The sequence below is a fragment of the Bombus pyrosoma genome, linkage group LG15 (genome assembly GCF_014825855.1).
Source record: "Bombus pyrosoma isolate SC7728 linkage group LG15, ASM1482585v1, whole genome shotgun sequence".
NCBI lineage: Eukaryota > Metazoa > Arthropoda > Insecta > Hymenoptera > Apidae > Bombus > Bombus pyrosoma.
In genome coordinates, this window is record NC_057784.1 from 4,978,065 (window position 1) to 4,998,353 (window position 20,289).

At 32.4% G+C, this 20,289-nt stretch overlaps 1 protein-coding gene across 2 annotated transcripts; it reads left to right on the forward strand.

Annotated features, from left to right (window-relative positions):
- The first annotated feature begins 586 nt into the window (after positions 1 to 586).
- On the forward strand, positions 587 to 20,024 carry LOC122575795 (transmembrane protein 205). Of its 2 annotated transcripts, none has more exons than XM_043745216.1 (5): positions 587 to 742; positions 2,770 to 3,084; positions 18,070 to 18,260; positions 18,352 to 18,515; positions 19,058 to 20,024. In XM_043745216.1, exons 1-5 carry the CDS (start codon positions 738 to 740, stop codon positions 19,343 to 19,345), a joined length of 963 nt encoding a protein of 320 aa, XP_043601151.1. In that variant the 5' UTR covers positions 587 to 737; the 3' UTR covers positions 19,346 to 20,024. The 2 variants fall into 2 exon arrangements, with proteins under 2 accessions (XP_043601151.1, XP_043601152.1); XM_043745217.1 differs by lacking the exon at positions 587 to 742 and adding an exon at positions 2,616 to 2,701.
- Positions 20,025 to 20,289: the final 265 nt, after the last annotated feature.

Consider the following 20,289-nt stretch of genomic DNA (forward strand, 5'->3'; position numbering starts at 1 on the left):
AAAGATTTGGGAATAGAATTTACGATTCTTAACTACGTAATTGTTTCTTTCTAGATCATAAGAAGCTTGGATCAGTATTGCTATGAACCATATGGCAACTGTGAAAGCTCGCTGTATCATTGATTATTGAATCATTTAACGCAAGAGTTCAGATTTGTTTTTCTTACGAGCTCGTGCGATGATCCCCATGCGTATGTAAGCTTCGTAATCCTTCACCTAATTCCGAAACCTGTTGCTAATCACGTTTCCGAAAATATTTTATTATCTTTAGAACATGCTTTTAATTTAAACAATATGTGGTAAATATGTAATATCATTACAGAAAAGTCTTTTGTTTATACTGAGGAGATTAGATTAATAATAAATAGCAAGTGGATATCTAATTAATGTATGTTTAAACAATTAGCAATGAAAGGCTATCGTTATAATATGAAAAGGAAATTACTAAGAAGAGTTAATTACGCAATTTTTTATCGTGAAATCTATATTCGGCCACTACTCGGTATTTATATACGTGAGAACTGTATGGACTAGATATAAAAAAAATTCTCCGAATTATAAGGCACCGAAATTTCTAACGTTGCAGGGAATCACGTAGCATCTCTACGCTGAGCCGCTTTTAACTCGGATGACGATACCTAGTGTGTTTGTGTGATGCTATAGCGCACGTAAATCCAACCCGATGAATACTTAACCATCAATCTATATACCTTCCCATGGAACGTTAGACGCTCTATATGAGGTTTGTTTTCAAATAATATAATCATCATTGACTCATTCATACTGAATCGCTTTAAATAGCTACTTAACTCCCTAAAATATTCCAGTATTAGAAATTTCATAATTTTATCTAAATTTGTTTAAATATACTACAATTTTTATAACATTTAAAAGCTATAGAACTACGGAGTAATAGAAAATGAGCAATTTAATTTTAAAGTACATAATCTTCTCTTATGAAAAGGAAAGATGTTGGTCCCTTGGCCTTACTGATAGTGGTCACGTTTCACATCATTTTTTCTTTTAGCCGTTTTTATTAATTTGTATTACACAACAACTAGTCTTGTGTAACAAATTTATTTATAACTGAAAAAACGTAACAAAATCGAATTATTCAAATTTTATTTTATAATTAAATTATGTTAATATTTCATACTGATCGAAATTTAGGAAAAAGCAGATGACGCCCTTAGATTTGAAAATCAAACTATGGTTTCTCGTGAGTGTCGCTGACTAAGGGACAGCTTGGAAACATGTCTATTGCTCGAATATCTTTCATCACTGTGTAGTTCGTCGGTGGTACCCCTTCATTTGAAATCAAGCGAGTAAAAAAACAGCAATTGCCGGATAACGCTAGTGCGCAGTCGAAACACGCCATCCGGCTCGTCCATTTCCTCTTCTTCTTTTTCCACGATCATTTCTTCTTCTTTGTAACATTGTTCTTATTTCCTCCATTCGAATAATGCACTGCTTTCTTCCCGCGAAGTTATTCCCGAATTTATCTTGTAAATTCATATCGAATCTAATGAAACGTATCGCATTCTTAAATATGCAATTATATTCATAACAAATATACGAAGGATATAAATATCGCTTGATTGATAATAATGTGAGATGAAAAAATCTGGAACGTTACACAAACGATAATACTGAACGTTAAATATTGTCCGTCAGATAATTATAATGTAAAAGGAAAAATGCTAAAAACAAACCTACTTATTGAAATTTTCCATTGAATTTTATGTGACCTATAAATTGATTGGCAAAATAAATGATAAAAGGACGTTAACTCTGTCTTGTAGAAACGCTGCATGATCGCATATGATAAATCGAGATTTTATCAATCAGTGGCAATCAATTAAGTCCAACGAATTTTTATTTCCCGCGCTTTTATGTAATTGGAAGGATATTTACAATTTGAACCCCTGTTTGGTTTGTTCGCCAAACAAAATGGAAAACATCCATATGAAGTAAAATATGTCATATTACGGTAAAAATGTTATTGTACATTATATTCTGGATCTATGTTGATATCTATCGAACCATAAAATATTTTTATTTCCAGTATAGAATATTTTCGATACACTTCAAAGCATTTAGTCCATTCTTAATACTATTATACGTTTCAAATTGGTTACAAAGTAATAATAGTACTTATTCGTTCTTGGCTTGAGGATATAATTATTTCAACTGTAATCGATTTTTTTGTGTCGATTACGGACGTCAACGAGTACAATGTTGTAGAAAAGACAAAATCTGCATGATGCATTATAATAAATAGGAAATGAATCTTATGTAAAAAAATGAAAAAAAAAAGAAAGAGCTACAATGCAACAGAAATGACAGAAACTCCATATTATAACTATAGTATAGAAACTTAATCTTCAAGATACAAACCACAGAAAGTAGTTCCTTGATTTTATTTCAGTGAGATAATTAAACAATAACGATTGCATTAAATCTTCATCACAGATCAGTGAACTCATCCCTCGTAAATTCAGGGTTTCTCGAATGGCAAACCCTTTCGATTACATGATCTCGTGATTGGTCGATTGTCGATCATTGGTGGGGAGTTATAAAAGGGGGTTTACTTCCACGGAGCGGCGCACTGTGCGACAGTACAACTTCGTCTACGCGTCCATTCGCGTTGCGATTTCCAAATTATTTCTGAAACGTTTGAGTCAAATTCGACGAGCCCCTCGTGCGTAATTGGTGTAAACGATTCGGCACGTTTCGAAGACTAATTTATTATCTTTCTATCACGCACAGGCGGTTATCAAAAGGCGGTTATCAAAAGAAAGGAAGAAACATGTGTGTACGTACGTTGGTCGGTACCGAAAGTAGCGAGCCGGTAGTGGTATACAGTAATCAGAACAAGCTCCAAAAAGCAAAAGAGAAGTACATGAAGCTACACGATGATCTGGTCACTAAGGAATTGGAGATGCTCAAACAACGGAAGACTCAGACAGTCTTCATACCAGAACTTGCTGATGACATCTTGAGGGCAAGCACCATAAACTATAGCTCACTTTTGAAAGCCTTGTCCAATTACTATGAAGCTATACAACAAACTAAGATTTTCAAGTAAGTCATCTTGGTATTTTTAATTCGTTTAAATGGAAGTCAAACTGATCAATTTGATTTCATTTCTGATAAAATAAAACCTAAGTGATATGTATTTTGATACTAAAATTATGAAAATTTTAAAAAGTGGTTCAGTTTGACTTTTGAATACTTTAATTGATTCTCTAGTTACACAATTTATCGCAAATACTCGATCGATTAAATGCGTAGCAGTAAACAAATATTTCTCTCCAGATTTATCTCACTCTTTCATCAGTCAGTCAGTCAGTGGTAAAAAGTCCCATGTTGATCATTGAGCACAAAAATGTAACTAGTTCAATGTCAAAACGGAGTTAAAACACCGGTTACAATTTGTATTCCGGTTACAAATCGTATATAAATGAATTTCCTTAAGTGAAAGTTAACGTTGACATTTCGTTATCTTTATATTTAATCATTTAAAGGTGACGTGAGGGAATTTTAACTCTTCCCTTTTTTTTAGTAAGGCACTTTTATTTTATATTCAGTTTCCACTATGTGTCTAACAGTCTAACCTATTAGCAATACAAAATATTTGTAGACGATGTTAAGTGATATATTCGTCCAGCTAGTTTTAAAACAGTTTTAAATTATATTTTATCTTATTTCGCCAATTATAATACGACGCATTCTCTTATATAGCAAAGCTCAACAAAAATATGAAAGTCTATAATCTAGTAAATCGTAACCTGCTAACTCACTCAGCTCAGACGTTAAACGTAGTTCAAGTATTTAATGTTAATTTGGCAGGTGATAATTAAAATCGTGTGGCTAGCCGATAAGTGGTAGTTCTCTCATACATAACACGATAAATTCATTTTTTTATCCATGATGCTTACTCGAACAAGTTGTTAAGGTTTTGAGTAGTTGCCTATAATTATTAAACATGAATTACAATTTCACGTGTGAAATTTCGTGCGAAATTAATAAACCAACATTTTTGCCCTATAGATGAACATAATCGTTATCGCGTAATAGATAATAAAATCAACATTGTTTCTCTATTTGCTTTGTCGATAACAATCTAAATCATAACGCCATTTGAGTAGGTAACGATTCGAGACTATAGAGAGTGTATACATACTTTACATCCACTTTTCGCGTTTTTAAATGAATTCGAGTACGTGATCGTCACGAATGGTTCCCTTTCGTACTATCTTTCAAAATATCCAGTATAGCACACTATCGTAATTAGCATGTGATATAATATTGATATTTAATGCAATACAAGAAAAATTAATATGATAAGTTTCGTAAGCAGTGAAAAAGTTACCAACATTATTGAACAGAAAGACTGATAAAATTGCGAATGCGATAATGGTAAAAATTCAAACAATTTTTGATTCTGCTGTTTTTCTAAATTTTTTTATCTTTTAAGATTCTAAAATAATAGATGTAGAAATGAATTCTTTCCGAAAATGAAACTTTTATTTCACACAAAATTCGGAAAGAATGCATTTTTACATCTAACATAAATATAAAAAATGTATAATCTTATTTTTGTGGAAATATATCTAATTTTGGTTTTGCATAAATATATATATATATATATTATTTACAAATATAAAATATACATGTACAAACATATAAACGTAACCGTATCATAGTATACAAGCAATTGACATTAGAATTTACGATGTAAAATGCAGATTGAATAACATGTCACGTTCGTCTAAAAAAATATTACGGTAGCTGATGAATGGCCGTTCTCAAGATCCTTGGGAGCGGTATAAAAAGGACAAGGAGAAAGGCAAACGGTACCGTAACATACGTAAGTCTGCTGATTAATTCAAGGATTGTTTGATGTTATCATTGTAATCATAACAAAGTGAAAAAGAAATGTTCTGCAAAACGGAACTTAAAAGATCATTACGTTCATGCTGCGTGACTATATGCACAAATAAAAATGACACTGAATACATAATTATGATAACGATATATACTCGATCTTTATTTGGCAGTTAAAGAAATATTTGCTGATATATTATAGTTACAACACTATAAATCGTTTCAGTGTTTGAGAAGTCCTAATAGCTTTGAGGTTAAATAGAACGTTGCAAATATTCGTCACAACTTATTTCAGAACATTGAAGAATTTAGAAAAAGGTACTTTCTAAGGTGGAAGTTTGATGTAGTAGTTATTACACTTAGGTTTCCGTTTGTATTATGTAACTAGTGAATAGAAGGAGAAATCATGAGAATAAGTTATCCCTATTTGCTTCACTACTAAAGCTTCTGTATATTCAACAGCACATTAGAATACACATAATTTGTTAAACTTTTTAGCATCATTTGCATAATTTTTCGTGAAAAATATGTCTAATTGCGCTTCTTGTTTTCGTCTTTCAAATACGAAATTTCAAATTGTGGGAAAGCTTTGTGTACGAGAAATGGAACATACTTAACTCTGTGGTTGCATTTACAACTAGGCACTGTAATTAATATTAAATGTTAATTAACATAAATCAGTCTTCATTATATTTTTCATGTTTGGCATATAAACATAAAGTAGACTTAGAAGATCATAAATCATCATATCGTCCAATCTTCATACGCAATTTATTGATCCAAGCACAGTTTCTGATTCATTTCCGCGATCAGATAAAAATAACCTTGATTAATAGTCGTTTTTTCGATACATTATTTTAAATTACATTTATTTTGTCGTTGGAAATATATTACGTGAATAATAACGATATTTAGAATTCGTTAAATATTGAAATAGTTATATGAATGATCGTTTTCAAAATGTAATAAATATGTCAGTAATGAATATAAACAGATTCTCTGAAGCTGCCACTATTAGTTACTACGTTAACGTTTGAACAGCATAAACATGCGTACTTGACCAATATAAATACATATATGTAATATAGTTATATTTATCACATTTTGTTATTTAAAGTGCATTCACTTCCGACTAAGATTAGCAGTCGTGATTAATAATTACGTGTTCACCGGTGATTCCCAGCACGTGCGCGCCAACTCTGAGGAATGCAATGTTTCGCGCATGCGTGGAAAAAACGAGACAGATTGACATACATGTATTCGTTGCACGTGCTAAATATTCGTAATAATTACATAAGAAGTATAATTTTAGTAACATGTAATATACCTATATTAAGCTTATAATACTAATCGGAAAGAGTAGGGAATGTCTAATCAACATAGGTCCTAAAACGAATCCTTTCCACATTGTATCGAGTTCTGTATTAACTCTATTTTTCAATTAATGAAAAATAGAATTTAAATGGTCCCTTCGATCAGATGAAAGTTATGCACTAAATCTACTGAATTCTTTTTATGGAGGTATTAAAAAATTATCATCTTCTTAGTAATGACATACGCGTGACTTTACAACAGTAAATAGAAAATGTATGTCGTGTAATACAAGACATAGAAGAAGCACATAAAAAAGATCCATGGACGTCAGTGTTGTATTACAATGGAGGGAAAACATCATTTACAAATGTGAAAGCAAATTTTTATTTTCTTCATTATAGGGTTTATATTGATTGCACAATTTTTACTGCTATCTATGAGTTTATAACCTCACAATATCTTAGACATCTTCCTTGTGACATCTTATACAAAATTCTACTATGCCATTGCCATCTAAATTACATGCATATGTATTTCTGCAACTCCATATCATAGTATAATTTTTATGGAAATAGGACATGTTTCATGAATATTATTTTAGAATGTTTTAAGACATGGAACATCCCAATATTTTGGCTGGTATTCAAGTTTGAAAATACCCGTTTTCATGTGACAAAGAAACGCACTGAGGTGACGGGAGAGAGTTTTGTTTGTTCGTGTCATTGAAGATGCTGGAAAATTAGTCCAAGGGCTTCGGCAACTTTTTTGCTATCAAGTTTGGTATCCTTTTTATATAAAAAGACCTGGCGTGTTTTTTTTTCTCCTTGATTAGAATGCGGCCCTTTTAATCTTCCGCATAAAATCGTTAATGTCGATTGATTATGAATGACGAGGCAAGAAAAGTTAGCGGTCCTTAGACGAAGTGAAAGTACGGGATTAAGTCAAACCTACATTTACTATACGTTATTTTTATAGGTAAATTTTAAGTATATATACGATTTAACTAACATTATTACTTTTGGTTATAATATCATGCGAAATTAACTAATTCATAACAATATGTGGAAATTCTTTCCTAGAACTGATTTATAATAACACACTTGTCAAAGGATATTCTACTAATGGTTATCCACACAGATCTCTGCCTTTCTGTGTTTCTCTTGTGTAGATCACTGTTCTCTGGACCGTTGTTACTTGGCAAGTCCATTAGTGGGTCCAAAGCGAAACACCCTTCATCAACTTCTTTTCTTTTCTTTTATTTTCTCATGCTTTATTTTCTTCCAACAGTATCTTAGCTACGCAGGAGCATTAGCAATAAAAGGAATTGTATTACAATGTAATATTGTACTACAGTCTGTTACCACTCTATTATGAACTCTATTATGAAGTAATATATAAAAACACTCATTTCTTTATGACGAATAAAGGGATTCGGTGTCATTATATAAATAAAATACATATTACAAATTTTAATAAAAAATGCTAAATATACAATCGGGGACAGAACATTACAAATATCTTGAAAACTCTGATTTATTCCGCGCATAATTCTAAAATGTCAGTCAATCGATTTGATTCATTGATTATTCGAGATATCTGAGAATTCGATAAAAAGCGTCAGCGTGTTAGAAAAGAATAAGGATGCGCATCAATCATGCCGACGACGCGCTTTAATTTGTTTTTGATCACAGACGACACTGATTCATGAAAAAGTACGTGCATCAGGACGACACGGACAGGAAATTTCAAGGACCGGAATTATTCATGAAACTCCGGACTGCCCGATACTTTTTTCGGTTAACTGCCATTTCGGAAGAAAAAGCAGGTAGTTGCCCAAGAATTTTAATGGAGGTAATCCCTGAGGCACATCTGGCTTCGATGCAGTTACCTGGCGCTCGGTCAAAAGACACATCACGAAATTTATAAGAAGAGATGAAAGTGAACGCGTGACATTGCAATAACCATGAACGTCTACGCAGTTCAAATAACCCGCCAAAAATTGTCGACCTAGAATACAGTCAGTTCCCTTTGCCAATATATATCGTCACACGCCCACGCAAATGCGTATGCCAACTTTTTGCGCTCAATTGGAACTGCTGAAATAAATTACGTCGATCTGTCAGGACTGTACATTATCGTGTAAAAAGCAAACAGGATTTGTCAACATTTGTTGTAAATAAGATATGATAGTATGTCTGGCAAAATAATCGTCACAATGTTCGCTGCGTTGAATCTCGTCAAGTATATAATGTATTGGCACGCTTTGTTAATCTCGATTTGTCGAGAAATTATAATAAACGAAGACGCACTTCCGTAAGACGGCTAATCTTATCGAAATCTGTCTATGGCAATTTGATTTTTATCTCTGCGATTATACGAAGATAGAAATAGGACTTTGTAGGGAAAGTGGAACTCTTCTGTAGTGTCAAGCACTTGATGCAACAGCAAGTGCAAAACCAATGTACGCTTTATGTATGCATCATCAAAGTGTACATTCGTAAAGGTGAACGTGCTCAAATCAGTATAGATTGACCAGAAAGTTCGTGCGCTAAAAGTTCATGACCCAATATAACCATTAATGGGATTATACATATAATAAAACTCAATATTTTTACAATTTTCTAATAGACCGGTTCCTTATTTAAATATTTCTACTTTTACGGCCATTGAGTTATTATTAAACAAATTCTTGAATGTTTCGCCTATTTTAGTTCTCAGAATTGAAGCGGCCAATATTGTTAAATTTCGAGTGCTCAGAGCTTTAGACTTCCGTATCTTTAGAGTTTCACGGGGCTGAAAATTTTATCATTCCAGAGTATTCGAAACTTTCGAATTCTCAGGCGTCCAAATCTTCAGAGTTCTCGAATGCTTGCAATTTTTAAGTTCCAGAGTATGTACTCGAAACATTGGCGTTCCACGAAGCTTGGAATTTTAAAATTCCCGAAATCTTTCATGCATTCTAAGTATTCGAGTTTCCAGATGTATGTTCGGCCCGATAACATCACTTCCACTTGACTCGTAAAAGTGAAGTGCCCTGTCATCCAGGGCGGGCGCCGTCAGTTTCAATGTATAGACATACAAACCAAAGGGGTATTGTTTGATCAACGTTCAAATCAGGAAGGTGAAATTGCAAAGTGGTTGCATATGTATGCGGCTAGCGCGCGCGTGTAGTCCAAGCGATGGGCTGCGTGCCATCTCGCACGTTTCCCTCTTGATAACTGGCTCATAATACCCGGCGATTCTATACCTGCAGGCTTATGCTTTAGAATACGAGCGGACAGCTCGTTGCCTGGTCACGCGTCGAATTACCTCCATTTGGTTCCCTTTCGCAACTCGATAACCCATCCCCTCTACACCTGGAAAAGGAAGAAATAGTTGGGCGTAATTACTATGGGCTGAAACCCTAATTGTAGTCGGTTAGAGAAATTTACTCGAGCATCACACACAGTACCTGTTGACTTTTTGCAGCAATATTTTTTGGCAGATACAAATTTCGAGCCACGAGTTGCGATGATAACCTGTTGCATACGCTGGGTACAAAATGTATATCACCATCTTTACTGTTGCATTTATATACTAGTTAATTATTAATTTATAAGCTTTGCATTTGACAGGCAAAAATTATTAATAGATAATAGTTAATTGATTACTAGTTACCTAGATCTAATTATTATAGATTTCGTCTCATTTTTTAGTATTTTAGTGTTTTCATATGATTACCAAAATTTCATACCGTGGAAATGAAATGTAAGATCTAAGAGATAAAAGGCTTCATTGGAAAATAAGGGTATAGTTAGTACATAAGAGTATATAAGGGTACATGAATGGTTTTTGTTGCCACTGTATATTCAGTCAGACGTAGACTATCCTTCTTTCGTTGTTTTTTATTTCGATTATGAAATATTTAGTGTCGAACGAAAAGAAAAAGTTGACCTGTACTGAATGTAACGTCGGAATAGAGAAATTAGTTATATATACGAGTAAGAAAGACAGAGAGGAAAATTTGCTATGGAGTGGAATAAAAATGCCTTTGACCGACCTCGAATCCAGTTGTAAATAATTGATGTGAGACAAAGCTGACGTTGGCGCACCGTGCAATGATCGTGAATGATTGATGTAATCACGAAACGTGCAAGATAATATGATCTGTCGCAGACGGTCCTTATCAGTGCTGTCTATGGAGTTTCATTGACATTTAGATTATTCTTATCATCGATGTCCCTTTATATGTATCTAAAAATATTTCGGCAATTTATCTTAGTTGATATTCAAATTAAAAACCGTTAAACCAATGATCGCAATATAACATATTTGAGGAGCGGAAATAATATTTTTTCCAAAGAAGGAAATTTCATCGAATATCTTAAACCTAAATCAACATCTTTTGTAACGGTAATACGACGATGATAATCATAAAAGTGATTATTTTATAAATCGGAATTGAAATCCGAGTAAAAAGAATTTGCTGAGTTATTCTAAATGTATGTGTGGAACGTGTAAAAATTTTCCAAGTACATAGTTCTTCGACAGGAAGGTTCTTGACCCGAATAACTCTTCGCATACTATATCTATAGGACGATTCTGAGAATTTCAAAACAGGATTACATGACTTTCCAATACGCGCAAAAGTTACGTATCGTTTGTTCAACATATTACGTTTCGTTCAGTATTTATATTATACTTTTTCAGAAGAAATCCAAGTTGGTTAAGAAACCTGATAATCAATTCCTTCACGCTTTCAACGTTATAAATGTCGAGTACATATAATACGTATACATGTACATAAGTGGGTAAAAATTCCAATACTATAGTCTCTAAATCCTTACATGAGATGAATGATCTTTTTTTAGTTAGTGATTTTCTCTAAGCAAACGTATGCATTGCGAGATTTGTAACTGAATTTCTTTTGTATAATCAGTACATTAAACGTTTCCTTACGTCTCAGTGGTGTTATGTCGTAATTAGTTTGCATCGTTAATGGTATCATTCTGTAAGTTGTTGCATTATTTATATTTATACGCCGCCTTCGTGATATCAGATGTTGATATGCATACACTGAAAGAGTCAATGATCGTTTATAGAAAGGTTAAATATATAACCAGCGAGTAGCTACATGGTCCACGTCTCTCGTTATTTCAAGGAGCGAATGATACGATACTTGTTAACCCACTGCTACGATGGTCAGTTCGTCACGTAGACAGTACACGTACTACAATATATACCCACAGGATATGAGTCTCCTATTTCTTAATTAAGAGATTAAACAGAAAAGGTAACGTACATTTTTAAACTAATCAAATTATATATAACGTATATACATATATACTTTACTATGTAAATTACATATTGAATTAGTAGTAGATATCTTCCAAATTATCACAAAATTAAAATTGTCCTACGTTAACATTTACAGATTAACATTAATCAGGTTCAATCTCGTGGTCAGTTATTACATGCAGAAGGCGCGATAACCACAGAGTCATGAGATACAGCGTAACTAATGATGAAAGGAGTGGCAAACAAATAGGAAGTGACACCCAAATCGGCCAGTTCTAAGACAAGTGACGCGAAAGACGGACGTCATAAGAGTAATTTGACCGGCTTGGAACGTGATGTAATTTTCTTACGACGTACAATTGGTGATGTACAAAGTACAACGTATATACTTTATGTTCCATTCACGTCGCGAAATACACGTGATTTCTGATCGTATGAGTAACCATTCAAACATGGGTTCCATGACCTGAAATGTAATAGGGGCCCCTATAAATGATGCTATAAATTTCGTGTTATACGGGACTCAGAGGGCACAAAGTTAGAAATAAATAGGGAAATTTTTTTTTAATACACATGATACGCATTCTATTTTATATTTTAATTATATTTTACATAAAATTTTCGTTATTATATATTACACTATATATAAACGACATAAAGTGTAAGGAAGCAAGTGAAGCTAAAATCTAATCGCTCTCAGAATCGTTTAAAAAATTAAATACCATCAACGTTAATTTTTGGCTGCTGGTATAATATCTTTGTCGATTGAATTTTCTTCAGCTTCAGAATTTCTATGTTCTTCATTCGCAAATGTCTCTTTGTTGTTATTTCCTTAATATCTCACTTTCATTGTTATTTTCCAGATCGCGTTATATCGTGTCCTACAGTATATTGCGTTCTCAAGAGACACCAGTGATGTATTGTTTCGAATGCTATAAGTTATATTTAGCGACTTCGAAACGAATTCATTGAACGCTTACGGGAACACGAGCGATGATGCAATCCATTAATGATTTTGTTTTATCGTCGCGACCGTTTGCCATCTCAATTCTCGCGTTATTTCGACAGATTTATTCCTTTCCGATAATTTTTAAAATTTTGGTCAAAATCTCGTTGTTGCGAAAAATGTTCAGTTTTTTCGTCAGTCAGCTTACAATGCAGAATTCTTAATTAAGACAGCAAGTCTTGTATTATTATTTGAAATCATCTTACGAAAATATTTTGAAACACTGTGTATAATATCATGCAGACCATATGGTATTTTGGGGCACATTGCGCAAGAGTTCTTTGAACCATGCTATAAATATACAAATATTTTTTGTAATCATTACCTTTGTGACGCACAGAAAAGAATTTGTCAGCTTACTTTCACGCCCAGTGTTACAATATTTAAAATAACATATTCAGCAGGAAGTTCATTCCAAAGTAATAACTCATTGGGAGTAACCTACCTACTTATCGTGTTAACGACTTTACATTATTTTCTATGTTACACGACACCAATAGATATTTATTAAACGTAACTTCGCTTGAGTTAAATTTTGCTCCAATAATATTGACAAAAATATTCAATCATTTTCCGTTATAAAAGATGCAACAATAATATAGTTTACAAAGGAACATAGGGAACATTTATAGACACGATAAAGTGATACAGCATCCACTGAATAGGAGATGTAATGGATATCAACGAGCAAAACCTCAAATACAACGTATAACAAGACACAAAACATCCATTTAAGTACACGCAATATACGTGTACCAACATCCTCGTGGACAGTGGTGTGCCTTACTTTTTATAGCACGAACTTTCCACGAATATTGCTGTTACCGACAAAACCTCTTTTCTTGCCACATTATGCTCCACTTGGATTCTCTTCGTAACATAATATCTGTATGTTATATCTATACGTGAAAGAATCATTGAAGGAAAAATGGAAATAGAAAGCAGACAGGGATATTTAAATATCAAAAGTGCTCCGATTAAAAGTAGCCGAAGAGCTTTCTGAAAAATGAGCCTGTGAAACAAAATGGAAAGTTGAATAAATTGCTGCATGGGTAGTTTCAGCTCTAATTTCTTGATAGATATTAGCTTTGATATTATTAATGTGTTTCGCTGGATTTATTTGCATAGCAATTAGAGAGATTTGATTAAAGTTTTTTAGCAGACAGATAAGAGGGATAAATATTATCGAAAAATGCCTGAATCAAAGTTCAGAGGGAGAAAAAAAGAGAATTAAAGCCTATAATTGATATCACTGGCAAATATCTAAGTAACTTTCTAATCTACTGACTCCAACATCAAATTTCCTCACCAAAAAATTCCAAGAATTCATGAAATCTGTATGCGGTTATCGAGCATTTCGTAACTCGATAAAATTTTTAAATATCTTTCTCTTATCGAAATTCCATAATGTTCATTTTTTAATACAAGAAATGTCTCGAGTATCTAAACGATTCTCTTACAACTTTGAAAAATATTCTCTAATTTAATTATACGTATTGAGTTGCTGCACGAGAAATATTCTTAATAAGAATTCAGGAAATTGTGTGTTTAGCCAGTTTTCCGCAATTTGTAAAATCTCAGCAGGATATTAGAAAGATACATTCGCAATCTCTAACGAAACACTGGAGCATAACGGGATACCGCTTCTATCGCCTACGTGCGAATTGATTACTTCGATATGGAGGCAAATGCATCGTACGCCTTGGAGTATCTGGTAGGAGAGGTAGGATGAAAGGGATAAGTATCGAAAGGATTGAAAGAGACACTGCGAATATTCAAAAGACGAAAGATTTGCTCGTGATGATAATTTTTTTTTTATTTCGTAACACCATTATTGCGTGCACAATCGCGTGCAGTTTCAAGTCGTTGTTATTTCAAGCGTAACAATAACGCACGATTGAATTTTTTTTGTGGTAGAAGTAAAAGTTTTGGCAGTTTACTGAAACATTTTACTTCATTGTACTACGTTGTACTACGTTGTACTACGTTGTACTACGTTGTACTGCACGAAGTACTGCTATTAGCAAGCAACTCCTTCATCCTGAAGTACTACATCAGAACAGGTATTTAACCAGAAATGGTAATACGAAATGTCCGGTACCTCAGGTTTAATGCTTTTCCATAGATTTACAATATCGTTGCCATATTTACGAAAAGCTTATGAATTTATTATTTATGGTAATTTAAGATTGTCTAGCTTCATAAGCTTCACTTGTTGACTTTTTAATTTTACTACGAATTATTATTGTGTGTTTTCGTTAATTTTGATTAGTTTAAGAATTATATTTTGCTTTTGTATTTTACTCTATTTTTTGCATTTTTTTATTTCACTTGTTATTCTTTAGTTTGATAATTATTTTCGTTTTTAAATGGGTGCCTTAAATAGGTCAATGAAATAGATAAATTTCACGTAAATTTTGTTATATTTGTATTGTGATTATATTATGATTCTAATATCTAAAAAAACAACGTTAATGTTATCCTATTTTATTACGCTATCCTATTCAATACAGCCAATATATGAAAAGGACAAAATTTTGAAAAACACTTTTTTAAAAAACAAAAAATAAATAGGTAAATATAGAAAAATGTTTAGTACTGCTACGTGCAGTTATAGCCTGATAACTAAGCTTTTTCAATGCTATCAATTAAAAATAAAATTATCTTTTAGTTTTTATTATATCTTACTCGAAATGGAAATGTCCCTTTCCTTTCCACCTCTCACGTACTTCCTTCATCTTCATCTTTTGACAAATGTGCACTTCTATTTGTACCTTATTCGCATTTTTACTCCTGCAATATATTACCGCATTTTTTAAGATAGCATGCCACTTATCTTCCTTGATCCATATATTTTCCCGTTTCATAAGATGTTATAACATATTATAATCGATCTTATCTAGATCGATACAATTGGCAAATTCGTCATTCATGGTAAGCTGGTATTTGTTTAAAAAAGAACGTTCATCAAAGTCTTATGAGATCGGGGTGTTATTATTTTAGTCTCTTCTTTTCTTATCGCTCTATCCTGATTTATCGATATAAAGATTTGTTATTATTCAACAATGGAGCTTCTTTAAAATTTAAAGGAGATAATAAATTAAAAAATTATATAAATGATAACTACATATATACACCTGTTGATATCTTATATAATCATTTTATCTACAGCTTGCAGTATATATTTTGTGAAACACTCTGACAATTCCTTGTAATTAACTTCATTATTTTTTATTATTAATCTCTATGCTCCTCTTTCCTCCATCAACGTTATTCTGCAAGCAGAGGATGACCTATGGCACGATTTAATTTAAAATTAGGCAATAAATGAATTTGACTTTCGTAAAACTAACATCGTTACGAAACATCGTTCCGTCTGGTGCTCTGGTACTGTCTGGTGCCCGAGACGATGACGATACTGGGTGAGTCCTGTGAATCTAACTTAACGGAGAACCGGATCCGATAATAAGATGTGGTCACGCGAGTAGCATAAACCATATCGATGATGAGGCTGGCGCATTCGTTGTCTGTCGATTCTAGCACTCAACCTGATCGAAATTGTTTCTTCTTTTTCTAAAACTATGTTATTTAGGCTACACGAACCAGAACATATACAGATGACGTACATTTTGAAACGAATGGAAGAACTATCCTTTTTATTGTTATTCTTTGTCATGTAGATATCTCTTTAAAGATTGGATGTTCGCAGGCAAATTACAGTCCTATACATCTTTCGTTACGTTATAATTTACAAATAACTTATAACATATTACCTTATAAATTAGTTATTATGAATCATACATTTTGTTTAATACCATTTCGACGTGCGTTACGAAAAATAACACATTTCACTTGTCTTAGAAAAACTAACACTCCGCTCTTTCTGGCCAAGAAAAACAACGTTTCGATTTTCGTTTCGAAAAATAGTACGTTTTCGTTCATGACGAAAAATCGCATATTTTGGTAGCTTGCTAAGAAAAATAGCACGTTCGTAGGCTGCTTACGATTCTATTGGAAAAATAAAAAGATAAAAGCTCTTTTAAGTGAAATAAACGTCTGCGAAGATATAAATGAAGCTTAATCAAGCATAGATTCGTATAAACTAATTTATTTAACTAGCAATATCATTATAACATTGACTATATTTTCTCGGTATAAGAATTTTCCAATGGTCAATTTCAACCGCTTAAAGGAAATCTGCGTCTCTACATATCCCAAAGTTCCATAATTTTATTTATATTTATCTGTTATTCACTACCAGAAACTAGCATTGCAAGAGTATCTTCCTCCTATACTACATAATTTTCAATATTATTTTCTGAAGGTGTTGAACGAGACATATTACAATAGTTCCATCAATTTACTCGTAATCTATAACTGTTTCATTTATTTGGCTAAACTCGTTTAAAATTGATCAACGATATTTTTAAGTTTTATCCACAATGAACGAGCAATAAGCGACAATAAGTTAACAGAAGATTAACGACATCTCTTTGGAATCTGAAATATTCTATTCTTTGGTAAATAAATGAAACACTTTACGCTACTTTTCGCTACAGCGTTTGAAATAAACTACTGCTCGTGGCGAAATGTGAATCGCTTGCTATCGCGGTATATCTGAAACGTACTTGTTATCAGCAGAAACTGTAAAATATGCTTCTTCTCACGGTAGATCGAGTTATGCTACTCTTCGTAAAACAAATGAAACATGCTACTTTTCGTAAAACATGTCGATTTATATTATAAATTTCATTGCAATTATTTATTTCTATTTAATTAATTTACTTCAATTTGATTATATTTGTATAAATTACAAGTACAATATAATTTAATTTCAATGTAATTAATATAATTTTTAATATTTCTCAAGAATTAATTTTACAAAGATTTAATATTCCTCAATTACGATTTACATTATGTTACATGACTATTTTACACTGCCAGTATAAATACAATGTTTGCCATGGAATATAAAATACAAATGTTTCTAGCAGTTAACTAACAAAGCAACCGTTGTTCGAGTTCCAATTAGAAATGCTCGAGGCTGTTGTAATTAATGGCTTTCTACGAACGATGGCAATGATGCTAACGATCACCCTTGTATTCTGAAATTATAGGTCTTTAACTCGTGAAATGATGCATCGATCGGGGCGATGCTTGACTTGCCATACAAATCTTCTTATCACCTGAAAAGCGTCGAAACAAATTATACTTAGCCAGAGAAATGCTCATATTATTTCATATCGATGTCTGAAACAATAACTGAGGAAAACATGTGATAAAATGAAATAATGCAATTATCAAAATTAAATCATCAACTTTGTACTGTCCTTAAATAATTTTGCAAAATTGTTACATGGTATAATAACTTAAAATATAATTTTAATTTAATTAAATAAAAAATATAATTTTCGAAAATAATAATAATAATAATATATAATATAATAGCTGGAGATTATCAACTAAGTAAATTGTCTAACTAAATTATCAACTACTGTTACCGTTTTGCTTTTTTTTTTTGGCCAGGACTTCCTATATCTATATCTTCCAGATTCTAATACTAATGTAAGTTTTTGTTACAGAATTCTATTTTACACGACGCAACCGGCTCATGTAATTATGATCGCAGCAGTCCTATGTGTGACATCGGCTCTTGTACCAACTACTGACAGAATACACGTTAGTCATCCTCAATCGAGAATAACAGCCTTTATTTACCTAGCTTCATTCGTGATGCATCTTGGTGCGCAAATTTGGATGACTTTTGTATCAGGTAATCACCATAGATGAGATAGAACTGAAAGAAATAATCACAAAGATGACCGAATTAAGATAAGATAAGAAATTCTTGTTTGGATATACAGGTCTTACCTTGTACTTCGCATTACCGAGACACACGTTTGGGGAAGTGCAGCGTATCCTGTTTCCAAGATACTTCACCATTAATGCATGCCTTAGTCTCACTACACTTCTTATTTTCGTCAAACATCATCCTATACACACATGGAACACTGAAATAGCCATTCAGGTTTGTAAAACAATTAACTGAAAGTTCAGAACAGTTATTAAGCCATATAAAACAGATTAAAAATCGCGTTTCTGGAGAGTTTAAAAATGTAAGCGCATACAATTTAAGTAATCATTCAAATAGATATAATATCAAGCATATAAATATGAAAAGTTTTTATGTTTAGTCTGTAACCATTATTTGAAATAAAAATTTGGAATTCTATATTTACATGTAGTGTTTCAAAGTACAAGAAATGTATTTATTTTTAAATCTTGCGTTATAGAGAAGAAATAAAACATTACACGATACAATTAAGTGTTTCCTATTTATATACTCGCTATTGTATCTCTTTAAAATTCTTTTTATTTCATGATATTCGCTTTTTCGGACCAAATGCTTTGTCTTTAAATATTCTTTCATATCATTAAAAAAAACGGAAATATTTTCAATTCTAGTCTTAGATAATTCACTCTATATATCCGTATAGAAGAAAATCATATATTTCATTTTTTATTATTTTAACTATTTTGATCAATAATATATAAATATATATTTTTCAGGTAGGTGGTATGTCCAGTGCCTTTTTTCTGGAGCTATTGATACGACTCTACTTGACTCCGCCTCTTCTACGGCTAATAGTACAGAAGAATACTCTGGAACGTGCTGTTGGTGTCGGCAACGAGATTGGTGTTCACAATCCTGGTCCTCTGAAACACTGCCCCCACTATTTAAAGATTCATCAAGCCTTTAGACGCGTCCATGTTTATATAGCAATGGGAAACATGTTGACTATGGGATGTACGGTGTTACATCTCCATTATATAGCTAGTAAATTATGCTTTATTTAAAAACACCGTTAGTCCCCTAAGTAATGAGTTTTACTGAATATATCTGTATTCAGAATCTTTTGAAGAGTACTAGTACACTAGTACATTAGCAAAGAAACGCTAATATGTACTGCTTTCAACGTCATATAGTGTTTGCCTCTCAATACAGAAGATATTTAATGAAAATATCCGATACGTTCTTTGAAAGGAAAAGAGCAATTCATAAGGCTGATGAATATGCTTGTAAAAGAACGAATTGAGTATTCTAAAACGCGTTTAGAATTCTCTGCATATCCAAAAAGATTGAAAATACTGACTTTGATCTATATCCCTGTAGAACGAGCGTTCAGTAATTTAGGCATTACAGTAAAATGAAAAATTTATACTTTCTAGAATTCTCCAAAAAAAATATGATCTATTAATTTACTATTAACGCGATGCATTAATTATAATAAAAATGTAACGATACACGAATGACGATAAACGTAACTCTTTTACGTTTAACCATCAGATAATTACTGTTTTGTCGTTGATCACCTAATCTCTTATTTGTTCCTCTTTTTCTCCGGAAAAGAAGTGCAATGTGCGTGTTTGTGGTTCGTACGTGTGCCTCCGATTAAAATGTAAGAGAATCACTTGGCTAAGGAATGAATGAATAATGGAACTAGTGAAAAAAAACAAAATATACACTTTACAGTGAGATAAAGTACATGTCATTAGCCCTTACTTTTTACATATATATACATATATATGAAATTTAATGGAATATTCCTAGCGAGAACAAGATAAAATAGGTCTTGCCAAAGTTTAATGTAAATTATTGATAGGGATAATATCTTTAAAATTTATTCGACATAGCTATATGTATAAATATGCCTTTTAACTATTGACGTTAAATTAAGAAAAAGGAAAGAAACGCAAGATCATTGACTATGTTAGATAAATAGATAGTGAAAGGTTTGCTC